We start from the raw sequence: 14,435 nt of genomic DNA, 5'->3' as shown, positions 1-14,435 counted from the left end.
TGGTTTCTGCTCAATACTGCTGTGTAACAGACAACCCCAAGATCTCAGCGGAGCACCACTATACCTGTCCCCTTCCTGCTCATGGAATGGGACCAGCTACAATTTGGCTACCCTCAACTGGATTCATCAGGGCTCGGCTGGCTCTATTCCAAGCCCCAGGCTGAGGGAACAACCACTCCCTAGTACATGTCCTCATGGAGGAAGGGGAAGATCCGAAGGGCAGAAGACCTCTTACAGCCTGAGCTCGGAGCTGGCACTCATCACTCCTGCCCACTGCAGGTCCCAGGCCAGGGGACCAGCTTTGGTATGGCTGGACATATATATTCCCCATTCCCCACCAGAAGGCCATGGTGGGGGCTTGGACGGGGGTGAAGGGAAGGAAGAATTGTGGATAAATTATCCAATCTGTAACAATCTGATTCAATTGGAGCTTTCCCAGTTGGGCAGGGCTGGGGAGGAGGGACAAGGAACATTACCATGGATGTATACAACACACCCTGACTCCAGAATTGAGCTATGAGCCCAGACCCCCAGCTGTGCAGTGGTGAGAATTTCATCCTTGTGCAGGGGACTTCCCAGGTCTCTGTCTCCATCCCCCTCCTGTACAGCGGCCATGCAGACCCAGAAGCAGGGATTTGGTGCCTGGGAATTATCAAAGGCAGGGAATACAGGAGGGCGTGCAGAAACGGCAGAGACCGAACCAAACAAAAATGCCTCTGCCAAGTCCCACTTGGCCTGATTCGAGGGTAGCTCTGCAGTGTAAATCCTACCAGCTGCCCCACCCCTGAAGGAGGGGGTAGTGTGCCCCCAGGTGTCTCTGTGAGCTGCAGCTCTGTCAGCCCAGGGAAGTTCCCCAACGTTGAGCCATGGCACTTGCAGCAGCTGGGCAGCAGTGTGCTGGCCCACACTGGCCCATATGGGGAGGGGGGGGCACCACCTGCATCTGCTACGCCAGGGAGAAAACTGATCAGGGCTAGTTCCCTGCCCACAGGGGCTACACAGATGCACCAGGAAACTGGACCACTAAGAGGGAAGGGAGGGTGCATGGGCTAAAACACTGCCCCACCTTGCTGCATTGGGCCCTCCACTCTCCCTTGTTAGTGTAAACTTACTCTAAGTGCCTCTGCAGCCCTGACGGGGAAGGCAAGGCCCTGCCCCGGCACACAGAGCCCTTGGTTCCCCACAGCCTGAGCACCACTCCCAGTTCCTCCAGTAGTTGGTATTTTTGTTTTTAAGTTTAAAAGAGTTTAAACTTTTTGCTTCCTGTCTCTACATTGATGAGGGACACAGAGCTAAATGAGACACATAAAATGTCCAGGAGCCCACAGTCTGGGGGTGGGAGCCACAAGTGAACAGATAGAGGTTACATGATGTGTTGAGGCATGACAGAGGGAAGCCTGGGTTTGGAGGGGGTGCACAGGATGGCGCCTACCTCACCTCCAGGAAATTGGGGTAGCTTCCAGGTGGTGCTGCCACTAACGGGACCAGGGAGGATGCGTGTGCACAAGTGGCTGAGGGCATGACCCACAGAGAGCACATGATACCTTGGCCATCAGCACAGACAGAAACTCTGGGCACAGGATGCAGGCTTAGGGAACATGCTGCAGAGCTGGAAGGATCCAGTCAGAAGGGACCCAATGCAAGGCTGCAGGGCCCAGACATGGACCCCAGAGTTTCTGGAAGAGAAAGGGTGTGATTCAGTTTACATTTTAAAATGATGGAAAATAGACTGGAGAGGGCCAGGATGGGACAGGGGCACTGGGAGGTGAGGCAGTCATCAGCAGAAGACACCCAGTGCCAAGGCACCCCCAAACCCTCCTGATCACATGCCTCCAGACAGCATGACCCTGGCCATTCCCCTGGGTAGAAAGTCTTTAGACACCCCAGACAACTCTGGCAACCACTGGCAGTGAGAATGCCTCCTCTTGGAGCCCTGGGTACTGGCAGGAGCTTGGGGCAATGGGAGGGGAGGTGGCCATCCTGGAAAGGCTCAAACTTGGGCACCCCTGCTGCCCCTCCAGTGTAAGCTAGTGGCAGAGAAAGAGAGGCTGGGGACAGTGAGGGTGAGTCTGGACAGACAGAGCCTGAGGACCTCTCTGGACCTGGACTGCTTTTCCTCTGGGACCTGTAGCTGATTATCTGTGACTTTGCACATTAAAAATGCTGTGTTGGGAGAACCAAGTGTTTACATAAAAACTCCACCACATACTGGCTGGGTGACCTTGAGCATATCTTGCATCTTCTCTGGCCTCAGCTTACTCATCTGTAAGATGGCAATCCCCACCTCTGTCCAGCCCTGTGGTCAGTCAACCCTGAGGAGCCAGGTGCCCTCTAAGTCCGGTGGCATCTGAGAGAGGGATCCAGCTGGCCGCTGCCTCGGCAGCCCTGTTGGGGAAGGCAGGCACCCTGCCCTCCGCACATGGCACCCGTGGTTCCCCACAGCCTAAGTGCCACTCCCAGTTCTTCCAGTAGTTGGTATTTTTTGTTCTTAAGTTTATAAGAGTTTAAACCTCACCTTTGCATCTCTGACCCCTCGCCATGAGCCAGGCCCTGTGCTGTATGCTTCACATGCTTAACTCATGCAGCTTGCAAATAGGAGAATGCAAACCCGGGCAGCCAACCGCCTCGTAAAAACCCCCGCCCTTCCGTGGTCCTGGTTTGGTCGAGGGGGATGGGCCGACTTCTGATCTGGGTGTGCAACATACACTGTCCCGGACTCCACACACCACGCTGCACCACACACACAGCCCGATGCCCTCTCCTTCCCTGTTGTGTCCCAAAGTTTGGGGCGCGGAGATGAGGCCAGGGCAGAGATGAGAGGGCGGTGGATGGCGCTGGAGTTTGCTGGCGCTGTCCGCGGTGCTGAACGCGACGCAGTCCCGCTGCTTGCGCGGGGCGAGGCAGGAGCGCGCTGTCCGCGGTGCTGGCAGGGAAGCGCTGCACCGGCGCTGTCCGCGGTGCTGAAGGTGCCCCTCTGCCTGGGCCGCCGGGGGCTGGGGCCTCGGGTCCCCAGAGCTACAGTGCTCTGAAGAGGTCAGCAGCCCGTGCTCTCTCTCCTCTCTGGCGTTCGGAGTGTGGCGTACTCTTGAGGAGTAAGAGGACTTTAAGGGGGATATGTCATAGAGAAGATGAATGATGAAGGAATAAGCAGAAAGTCCCCCTCATCTTTCAAACTCTGGTGATCTACAGGTTCGCTATGGAGCAGAGGGGTGGAGGGATGAGGGGAGGGAACATAGGAGCCTTCTTCTTCATTCTCTGCCACAGAGAGGCTGAGGGCCACCTTCACAGGGGGGCGAGGCAGCATGGTGTCCTCAGCTGGACTCAATCAGGATCAAGGAATCAGAGCACTCTTTGTAGCGGGGGTGGAAGCCCCTGCTTTGCACATTTTACAGCGAGGTGTGAGACCTTGGGTGGTCTGGGGCAGGGTGCACTTTGGTGGGGGCAAACAGTATACAAAGTGGAGGTTATTTATGCACATGCCCATCTCAAGGACTCCGGGACACTGCTGCCCTTCCAGCCTGTCCAACAAAGCTCTCCAGGCATAAGAGTGGACAGAGACTCCACCATCCCCAGGTACAAAGTAAAAGGCTGTGATCTTGTCATCATTCAACCTGTGAGGGGAGGAGGGTATTAGAACCTTAGGGCTCACATGGAGTCCAGTCCCCACAAGTGACAGATGAAAAAACTGAGGAGGGGATTAATAAACTCATGAGAGTTAGTGGCAGAGGTGGTGGGCTCACCTTTTGCTCTTGTCCCCCAAGACTTCAAAAAATGCTAATGCTGGAGAGAAGAGATTGGAAGTTTCAGCCCCCACCTACTCCATTTCCCAGGCTCACTGCTAAGGCCCTTTACCACCAGCCCCTCCGTCCAGATTTCTGCTATTGTCATATGTCTCTTCCTGCCTTCCCCCCCCCCCCAAAGCCCACAAATGGCCCCACCTGGTCCTGGTTGACCTGCGGTGGGTAGGGACTCAGCAGTGAAGGGGATGCTTCCTGTCCACCAGGCAAGCAGAGACATCCCCATCCCAGGCACTGATTTCACCTGTCAGTGCCCACCTGGGTCCCCACAAGAGAAGCTGGTGTCTTGGAGATAACCCGAAATGGCAGATGGGCAGAGATTGCACAAATGAGGGTCTAATTGACAATCAATTGTGATTAGAATTGAAAGGACGTCTTTATAGTCCCAGACATTCCAGGTAGAGGTTGGGGGAGGGGAGGGTTGTTTCCAGGATCTGGGAGAGGAGGTGCAGGTGCCTTGCATCTCTGTGGCTTATGTTGTTCCTTAGAGATGGGGAGGGGTGGGGCAGGAGAGGATGCAGTGATCCCCTCCCTGAGCCTGTCCACACACAGCACTCCCCTTTCTCATCTAGCTCTGGAGACCCCAAGCCTGGTCCTTGCTCCCTGAGTCTGACTGCAACCTTTGCCGTTCCTTGCCCTGCCTGCTGCATTAGGGGCTTGCATTAGAATGTTGAGGGGCAGGGAAAAGAGGGGAGTGAAGGATTGAGGACCTACAAACTTCAGGACAGCTACATCGCTTTCCTCAGAGTAGCCCTCAAGACGGAACCACCCTGTACTCTCAGCAGGGAGTGCATTCTGTGGTGTGGAGTATGTGTGTGTGTGTGTGTGTGTGTGTGGTTGTTGGGGGAAAACACTCTGGAGTTGTATATTACATTGTAACGTTATTCCATCCTGCCATTACACATCATATTTAATATTGTACAATATTTACTATGTTTTAGCGATAACCATAAATTATACTACATATAATGTAGTATGTTAAAATGGTGTTTACATGCGACTGCTCATTTCGAATGAAAATTGTGCCAAGAGGGCTGGATGGGTCATCGCTTCATCATCCTCACATTGCAGGTGTCCAGGATGTCTATGACCCAGACCCAACCCCCACCTACCCAGCAGGGCGTGGGCGTTGTGGCTGCTATTAGAAGGGGTTTGGCCAAGTTTGAGCTTGTGGTAGGGACAGACACACTTTGTGGCACCAAGTGTGTGCTTGTGGGGATGGTGATGCTCTATGTTACACTGGGACCACCCAGAGCCAGATCAGAGATCTGCCCTTGGGACCTGCCCTGGCCCCTTAAGGCCTTCCTCCTCCACTCAGCTGCTGGGGTAGGTGGTGGGCTCAGGGACCTGGCAGGGGGCCTGTGTGTCTCTCAGAACAGGGAGAATTAAAGGGGACGCCAAGCCCAGCGTCAAGCTGGCAGGGGAAAGAGTGAGAGTGCAGGATGTGAGTGCATTTGTGAGTCATTTGCCTGGGTTTGTGTGTCTGGGTGCTCATGAATGAATTTGTGCTCGTGTGTGCTACGCAGTTGTGAATGAGTGTGAATGTAAATGTGTGAGTGGAGTGTGCACATCTATATCCAAACTTAGCTGGGGGAGGGGTGGAGAGAGCGAAGAGATGGAGGTGGGGGCGGGAAGAAGATAATTACCTCCCTGCGATGAGAGATTGCCCACCCTCCTTCCCCCAGAGGTGATTTATAATTTAAAGATAAAGAATAATCAAGTCCTGGCAAGGAAGGACACAGTGTTGTGGGTCTGATTAGAATCTCGGGATGGACCAGCGTGTGGGGAGGCGGGAGGGGGCCGGGAGAAGAGGAAAGGGGCGGGGGCCTGTGCCTCCGCCTAGGCCCCCGGCCTCCCGAGGCTCAGCACGTCCTAGCGTGGCCCAGATTACAGCCGGTCGGTCCCCCATTATTCCTCTCAACTTTTAATTTCTGCTTCCAAAGGATCATTGCCCGCGGTAATTGCAAAGGACCCGTCCTTGTGCGCGGAGCAGGCTCCGGGGACCGCGGTGTGAGGCGGCACGCACACCCGCTGGTGCACGCGCCCGCGCGTCCACACCTTGGAGACATGCGCGCCCCCGCCGCCCGCTGGGGTCCACCAGCGGCCGGCCTGCTTCTTGGCGTGTGCGGGAGGAGGGGAGAGATGGGCTACCCGCCGGAGCTCCCGCGATCCGGTGACAGGACGCTGGACGCCAGGACGCCGGACGCCAGGTCCGACCCTCCGGGCCCTGTCCTGCAAACACTGCCGCTGTAGACAAAAACGTACGCAGATAAAGACTCAGACCTCGGGGCTTCCTACTTATCCGAGTGTTGGGAAGGGGGTATTCGTCGTATCATTTCTGGAAGAAGCACACATTTTCCCCTTACTTGAAGGGTATCGATTTTTACGTAGGCCGCCTGAAGTTTGTACGATTTTTCGGTCCCCATTTTTGGGGGCGGGGCGGGAGGTCGTCCAGCCTTCCTCATTTTCGATTCCACTTCTAATGAGCAACCTGGGGGCCGCCGGCCCCGCCCCCCGCGGGAACTCGGGGCTGGGCCCTAATTTGACAACGTGAAGGGGGCGGGCGTGGGAAGGGATGGAGGGGCAAAGACCCCGAGCGAGGGAGACCGAGAGGTGGGACCGAGACCCACGGAACGCGCGGGAGGGGGCTGAAGACCAGGCGGAGAATCCACCCACGAGGAACGCTCCCCTCACCCTTGACCCCAGCTGCCGAGAGGCGCCAAAGCTGCGGAAGCCGCCGGAGCCCCAGGGCCCCGCGCACCGGGAGCCCGGAGGAGAGGCCGGGCCGGCGCCGCACCCTGCGCCAGGATGTCCCAGCCAACTCTTAGCGCTTGCGGGCCCGCGGGCCCTGGGGCCTCTACTGCCCCTCCACCGATGGATCCCGCAATTATTTAAAAGCAGGGGCTGTCTCCTCCTCCGCCCACTAGGCTGGCGCGCAGTTTCCGGACGAACAGAGATGCAGCAACACTCCGCTGACCACTACAGCTGCTAGCGGACTGCGCTCCAGCTCCCGGCTGCGCGTCTGTTCGTCCGGCCGGGCGGCTCGGGCCGTGTGTCCCGCGCGGGGCCCGCCTCCTCCGCCCGGGACCGTTCGCAGCCAATTAGGCGCGCGCGCTAACGAGGGCGGCGGAGTCCCGCGGCCGCCTGCGGGCGCACGTGTGTGCGGCGTGTGGGTGCGTGGGCGCCTCCGGCGGGGCTGCCATAAATGCGCTGGCCGGGAGCGGCGGGCGCCTGAGGCGGCGGCGGAGGCAGCGCCAGGCAGCACCCGCCAAGCGCGGGGCGCGGCGCCGAGAACGAGCCCAGCTGCGGCCGCCTGCGCGGCGTGGTGCGGCGGCGCCGGGCCGCCAGGAATGGGAGCCCAGTAGGCGGCAGGGCCCGAGCGGCCGGAGGCCGGCATGAGTGCTAGCGGCCCGGGGGCTCCTGGGGACGGCCCCGCGCTGCCGCCGCCTGGGCCCGGGCCCACACCGCCCGCTCCCGCTGCCGCTGCCCGGGACGCTATGGACGGGCGCGCCGAGCTGCCTGCCTTCCCTCGTACTGGAGCCCCGCCGCTCGCGGCCAGCGACACTGTGCCCGCTGCACCCGAGGGGGCTGGAGCGGCCCGGCCCGCCGCGCCCCCGCGCCCCACCTCCTTTTCGGTGCTGGACATCCTGGACCCCAACAAGTTCAATAGTAGGAGGCGTCGCTGCGTGCTGCTGGGTGCTGTGGCGCCCACTGCGTGCGCCCCGTGCGCCCCGGCCCCGTGCGCCCCTGCCCCTGCCACCTCCGGACGCCCGCCGCGCGCAGAGGAGCTGGAGCGCCGCGCCCTCGCCGGCGCCGCCGGTGGAGTCGGAGCTGCGGGAGCAGAGCAGCCTAGTGAGTAGGATACGGCCCGCGCCCGGTCATGGGGGCAGGGGGACCGGTCTCTTCTGCGTGTTTACGATCCTGGGACCCTATGGTGATCTGGGCCTGACTCGCCGCCGAGGATCGGTGGAAAGTTCGTAGAGTCCGGGTCCGCGTCCGCCCCACCCGCGGCCTCCGTCCAACCCGGACTCCAGGGCCCCGCACTGCTGGCTCCTGCTGGGAAGCTTCAGCAGGATCAGGCCCAGGGGCTGCGGGGCTGCGGGGCTGCGAGGCCTGTCCAGGCTTCGCCTCCATGCGTCTCCGGCCTTGGGGGGCAGTTGGCGCTGGGGGCAGAGGGGACGTGGGGAGCGGCTGGCCTGTGACCTCCCCGCCCCCACTGTGGCTGCCTGGGGCCTCCCTCCCTCCTTTTCTCTCTCTGTCTCTCACTGTCTCTCTCTCTCTCTTTTTTTTTTTTTTTTTTTTGACAAATCAGACTAATTGTGACAAAACGCTGGTTATCTCTGGAAAAACAATTAAATCCCTTCGATTACAGTTAAGGGGAAATGTGCTTAGCGGTGGAAAGCGGCCGGTAATGGGGCGGCCCACGCCCCCGGTCCGGTCGATATCCCATTACGGCGCATGCATATCTCTTTCAAGCACCTTGCAAACTCCCCCCCGAACATCTAAATTATAGGGTCAAAATTCGGATAATTACTCGATTAAAACCTATTACACTTATTAGGGGCCGCTATTGATCGCGAATTGCATTCGACCCGCTCCTGATTGCTTTTTGTGCCCCCTCCCCCTCGGCCGTTCCTTCCTCCAACTTCCCGGCCCCTCCACCGCGCAGGGACTAGAGCGCGGGCGGACTGGGCTGGGGCCGCGGCTGCCGATCGGGCAAGGAGGCTGCCGGCTGCACCTTGCGCTAGGCAGGCTTCTTCCGGGTCGGCTGAAATGGGATGAGAGCAAATCCTGGCTGGCTGGAGGAGGACCCCTGGGCGCTGGGTACAGGGAACCTACGGGCGGAAGGCCCAGGCTCCGGCTACTGCAGGCACAGTACTGCTGGGGACGGGAGCTGGGCCGGGGTCGTCTGGGGACAGCTCCCATTCCCGATAAGGGGTGCGGATTGGGGCTGGTCCCCATGAGAGGTGGGCCAGTTGCCCTGGAGGAATTTGCCAGGAGCGAATTGTCATTTATTACCCGAGATTTCGGTGCCAACCTAACGTGAGAGCAGGGCCTTGGCACCCAGTCGGGTAGCGCTGTGCGGGCACCTGTCCTGATTGCTCTAGTTAAGACCACTTGTGGTAGGGGTGGAGGGAATAGACAGCCCTGCCCAGGAGAGACGCTTTCTTCCAAATGTGGGAGACTCCAAACGTAGTCACCCCAGGGGCCTGTGCTTGGAGGATGCGGGGCTGCAGCTCACACTGGGCCTACCCAGGCCTCCCGCCGGCCTCCTGGCCCCTGCCAGGCTCGGCGCCACTCCCAACCCGCGCCACCCGCGCCCTCCTGAGCAGGCTGAGCAGGGACCTGCCCTGGGCAGCCACACTAGGCACTAGGGAAGGGCCCGAGCCGTGGGCAGTGGGGCGGGGACTGACGCTAGCGGCCTAGTTCCAGGGCCAGAGGCTTGAGATAGGGCCAGGGCCAGGGCGTCCGATTTTGGTCCCCAGAAGCCCCATTCTTGGCTAGCTCTGACCCCAACTTAGGCCTCTGCCCCTGCTGGTTATTAAATGCCCGGTAATTGGCTGGCTCAGTGCCGGCCTTAATTGGAGGGTAATATACGACGAAATAAATTAAGTGGCCTTTAACTAGTTTGTACATCACACAAAATGAGTTTAATTAAGTTTGTATCTGCCCCGCGGATCGATCTGGGCTTTCTTTCCGCTGTGGACCCCGCAGCCGCAGCCGAGGGCCCGGCCCGCAGCACCGGTGGCCCTCCCAGCCGCGGATGGGCGCGGCACGTCGGGGCGTCCTCGGGCGGTGGGGACGCGGCCGGGCGGGAGGCAGGGGTCCTTTCGCTGGAAAGAAGTGAGGAAGAGACTGCGCGGGAACGCGGGCCGGCGAGAAGGAACGAAGGGCAGCGGAAAGGGAAACGAAAGAACTAAGGGAGCAAGAGAAGGCAAATAAACGAAGAGGAGAAACGAATCGAGCAAGAAGAAACCACACGGGGAGGGAGGCGGGACCGGCTGCGGGGCGCGGGCGGGCGGAGCAGTGCGTGCGGGGCGCCGGTGCTGACCGTCCTGTCTTCTCTCCCGCGCGCAGATGCCGGCGACCCCTACAAGGCGGACGAGGCCGAGGGCAACGGCTACGGCAGCGGCGCCGGCGGCCGCAGCCCAAGCGCGGACAGCGGGGACGAGGCGCCCGACGACGAGGACGAGGACGAGGAGCCGGAGACAGAAGCGGCGCGCGGCGCGGAGGAGGCGCGGGGAGACGGCGGCGGCCTCGGGGCCCGCGGGTCGGGCTGCCCCGGCGCGGCCGAGGCCGAAGCGCCCCCCGGCGCCATTGATGAGGCCGCCGCCCCCGGACCCTGCGGGAACTCGCCCGGAGCCCCGGGCCCTGCTGTAGCCTCGGCGGCGGCGGGGACCGCAGGGACGACCCCACAGAGCTCGGCGGCCGTGGCGAAGCCCAAGCGGAAGCGCACGGGCTCCGACTCAAAGTCTGGGAAGCCGCGACGCGCGCGCACCGCCTTCACCTACGAGCAGCTCGTGGCGCTGGAGAACAAGTTCAAGGCGACGCGCTACCTCTCGGTGTGCGAGCGCCTTAACCTGGCGCTGTCCCTGAGCCTCACCGAGACGCAGGTGAAGATCTGGTTCCAGAACCGCCGAACCAAGTGGAAGAAGCAGAACCCGGGCGCCGACACGAGTGCGCCGACCGGTGGCGGCGGGGGACCCGGGCAGGGCGCGGGGCCCGGCACCGGGCTGCCCGGCGGCCTCAGCCCGCTCAGCCCTTCGCCGCCCATGGGCGCGCCGCTCGCCATGCACGGCCCGGCTGGGTACCCGGCGCATGGCCCCGGCGGCCTGGTGTGCGCCGCGCAGCTGCCCTTCTTGTCGAGCCCGGCCGTGCTCTCGCCCTTCGTGCTGGGCTCGCAGACCTACGGTGCGCCCGCCTTCTACGCGCCGCACCTCTGAGCCGGGACGCGGGGACACCGGACGAGACGTCCCACGCGCCTCCAGGCCGCGGCCGGAGGACCTGAAGACGCCCGCTGAGCCGGCTCTTTTCTAAGGTTCCAGTCGTTGACTGTGTATATAACCGGTTGCTACAGAAGAGTTTTAAATTTATAAATGACTGTACGCGTCGGGGCCAGGCAGGCGGCTCCCGCGGACTTGGCCCGCTGGGAAGCCCTTTGCGGAACTTCATTCGGTCAATAAACCGCAGGTAGCCGCGCCCGCGTCTCCAAGGCTCCTGCGCTTGAGTCCTGTTCGGTGGAGACCGAGGCGCCCCTGGGGTGTGCGGCCGGCACGGACTTGGGTCTCAGTTTCCCCGCCGGCCTGGCGTCCCAGGCCAGAACTCAGCCCTGTGTGCTGGTGCCTGGGTACCCTCTTCCCTTGAGGCTGGGCACAGGGGCTCGCCCACCGTGCAGAATGAGGCTCAGGTCCGAGAGTTCCCCTTCTCGTGCCCTCCTCCACCCCGCCCAGAGCAAGGATGCATCTCCTGGGCAGCGACGCCTGGGTCCCCTTCCCCTCTCCCTGTGGCCACAGGGCAGGAGACAGCGTGCTCTCTGCCAGTCACCGGCCAGTCTACCACTCCCGACCCTGCAGCCTTGCTCCCACCCTGCCCCTCCCTCAGCCCCGGCATCCCCTGAGCCCCAAGCTGCGGTATCAACTGGTGTCCCGGGGAGAGGGAGCTCCATTCCCAGAGGAGGGGCGGGGCTTGCTGGTGTTGAGCTACCTGCCCCAGAGCATCCAGAGCCAGAGCCGGACTCCCTGCTGGGACCCCAGGACTGGGCAGAGCCGGGTGCTCCCTCCTGGTGCAGCCACCTCTCCTGGAACGCCTCTGGACACAGACCCCACGCGGGCTCCTGGAGCCCTGGGAATGCAGGGCTCACTCTGAGCTGGGCGTAGGGAGGCATGAGGCAGTGGCCCTGGGCCTGGTGGCTGCACTGATGGAAAGCTGAGGCTGCAGGATGTGGATGGGGGAGTCCCCCTTGGCAACAACTCCCTGACTGGGGAAGTGCTCCAAGCCCCAGCAGGGGAGGGGAGGGGGGCGTTCGGGACACTGCTGTGGGGCCAGGCATCTCTCCTCCTCCCTCTATCGTCTGTTGCCTGGACCCCCAGGCCGCAGAAGGAGCCCTGCTGTGCGTCCACTGCGCACTCACCACATCCTCCGCTGACATCTTCAGGCATCCTCCTCCTCCCTTCACAAGGAGCGAGCTGAGTGCTTAGAGAGGACTTGTTTCTGGCCCAGTCAGCCTGTCGGGGCAGGGCAGTGACTCCCTGCTGCCATGGCAGGAGTGGAAAGGAATGCTCCACACTGGCCTCCCTGTCACAAGAGGGCAAAGGGTGAGCAAGGAGCAGCACCCACCATCGGGCGGAGGGGAGGGGGACGTGCCACAGGAGTGGGGGCCTGCTTCCTGGCACTTCCTTGCTGCCCCCAGTCTCTCTCTGGTGCACACCTACTGTGTGCCAGGTGCTTGCCTGAGGAGGACTGTGTCTGCCGGCCTGAACGTCCCAGCAACCCTGTGGTGTCTGCACATTTTACATGAGACTGAGGCCCAGCAGGCTACCAGGCGTGCGGGGACAGGCCCTCCTCTCCTGAGCTGCCCAGCCCAGGTGCATCTCTGGCCCCAGCTTTTCAGCTCCCTCTTCCACTGGGGCCCCAGGTCCCACCACACACCTGGGGAGTCTGGGGGCTGCAGGTTCTGGCTGCTTCCTAGGGGACCCTCAGCGTGGCCCCACCACTTTGGCCTCTGCCAGGGGGCCTCCCCTGCCTGCCCAGTTCTCAGCATCCATCTCCCACCTCTGACTCGTTCTCCCCTCCAGGGCCTGAGCTGGAGGCAGAGGTGAGCAGTGGCCTTGGGGGCTACTCCGACCTGCCCCTACTTTGGTGACAGTGCCATGAGGGGCTGTCTGAAACCCCAGCACGGTCTTCCATGCCTCCGCTCCTAAGACTCAGGATCCGTCCTGCCCCAGACAGCATCCACTCTGCCAGCAGCCCCAGAATTGTATCCATGTAGTTTCCATAGAGCCATCCATGGCAAGTGCCTTTTGTCTGTAAACAAGGCAGGACGCATCCTCCCCCAGGCTGCCCCCAATCTCCTGCCCAGGGGCTGCTGAACTAGACTGTGAGGGGCTCCTTAAGTGGCCACTTCCTCACTGCACCTCCCCCCCCAGCCCGTGGTGCTCCTTGGTCCCTTGCTGTGTGGGTTAGGATTGTGTGGCTGCATGTAAGGGGAAACCCTGGTGAACAGAAGTTGAAGGAGGCTGTGTATTTTCCCTTGTGCGATTCTGCCAGTGCCAGCGCTGGGCACTTACTAGGCCTTCACTGAGTCCTCAAGATCCAGCTCCCTGCAGCTCTCCCCTGTGCCATCCCCAGGTGGGGCCCTCATCCTCACGGACCCAGATGGAAGTTCAGGCTCCAGCCATCACACCCTGAGTCCCAGGCAGAAAGCAGGAGGGAAGGGTGATGCAGGGTGCACCCCTTTTCTTTTAAGGTGCTTTCCCAGGTCCCATGAAACACAACTGCTTACATCTCATTGGCCAGAGTGCAGCCTCTTCTAACCAAGGGGGGCTGGAAGATGAGGGCTTTCACCTGGGGAGTCCCGTTCCTAGTAAAAAGGGGAAAATGGATGTGGGGGCCGCCAGCAGCTCCCGCCACCCTTGCAAAGCTCCCACATGGCCGTGAACCTTTCTCTTTCCCGTGCCTACCTGCCCAGCATAAGCCTACCTGGCTTTCTGCCCACCCCACCCCACAGGCAGCTGGGCTTGTTGGGGAAAGTCAACCTCAGCCCATGGCCACGACCTCAGCAGCCCTCAGCTGGCAGCAGTCTGCTCCCCTCCCCCAGTGTGTTCACATTCCCCCTCCACAGCCCGCTGGCCACAGGTTCACGCCCACCTTCCTGTCCTGAGAGCCTGCTACCTGCTTGCTTCCGCCACCTGCCTGCATCCCCCACATGCTGCCTTCCCTGCTGTCCCGGGCACTGGCTGCTCTCCTGTCACCTCGCTTGCCCCCTTGCCCGTGTGGATTCCAGCAGCCCCCGCCTCCCCCTTCAGAGTCAAGATTATCAACAGAGCTGTTGCCACCTCTGGCCCCAGAGGACCCTGCCCCATGGGCCTCCCCAGCATCCTCCACAGGCCCTGCTCACCTGGCCACCAGTTCCTCCTCTCAAAGTCCTGGGGCACCCTGGGCTTAGGGCTCCCACCTTGTCTAGTCCCTGCCACGGCCAGTCCCTGCCACAATGACCTCTGAGGGCCGGGGGCCTGCCAGACCATGCTCCTCCTGCCCCCGGCCCCACCTCAGGGCACCACCCGCAGCCCCCACACTCTGAGCACTCTTGCCTACCTCACTTTGACATCCAAATCCCCAGGAAGGCACAGGATCCCTTGCCCCCAGACCTCCTCACGTCCTCCCAGGTCTTCTGCACATGCTCAGTCTTGCCTGTGCCCACCGTCCCGTCCTGTGTCCACCTGTGCTGCCCACAGACGTCCCGGCTGCCTGGTACCCTCCCCCCCTCCCCCAGTGACTGTGTATCCCCATGTGTCCCCTCGCTCCTGAGGGTCTTTTCCAGCCGGCTGCACCCAGGGCCTGGTGTGGATTCCCCCAGTCTCCATCTTGGGAGCCCAGAGGGACCTGCCTCAACCCATGCGGGAGTAGGGGCTTCCTGGA

General features: G+C 61.6%; 1 protein-coding gene across 1 annotated transcript; it reads left to right on the top strand.

Annotated features, from left to right (window-relative positions):
• Window positions 1-7,192: 7,192 nt before the first annotated feature.
• Window positions 7,193-10,741, top strand: NKX1-1 (NK1 homeobox 1). The gene is made up of 2 exons (XM_069496437.1): window positions 7,193-7,649; window positions 9,876-10,741. The coding sequence occupies exons 1-2, from the start codon at window positions 7,193-7,195 to the stop codon at window positions 10,739-10,741; spliced, it is 1,323 nt and encodes a 440-aa protein (XP_069352538.1).
• Window positions 10,742-14,435: the final 3,694 nt, after the last annotated feature.

This window comes from Eulemur rufifrons, chromosome 20, assembly GCF_041146395.1.
Source record: "Eulemur rufifrons isolate Redbay chromosome 20, OSU_ERuf_1, whole genome shotgun sequence".
NCBI classification, from domain to species: Eukaryota; Metazoa; Chordata; class Mammalia; order Primates; family Lemuridae; genus Eulemur; species Eulemur rufifrons.
This window is presented reverse-complemented; position numbering and strand designations above follow the sequence as displayed.

Excerpts from the sequence above, each read along its gene's own strand:
- NKX1-1 (XM_069496437.1), top strand. The coding sequence starts at position 7,193 with ATGAGTGCTAGCGGCCCGGGGGCTCCTGGGGACGGCCCCGCGCTGCCG. Across the intron at positions 7,650-9,875 it reads TGCGGGAGCAGAGCAGCCTA|ATGCCGGCGACCCCTACAAG; the intron begins GTGAGTAGGATA and ends TCCCGCGCGCAG.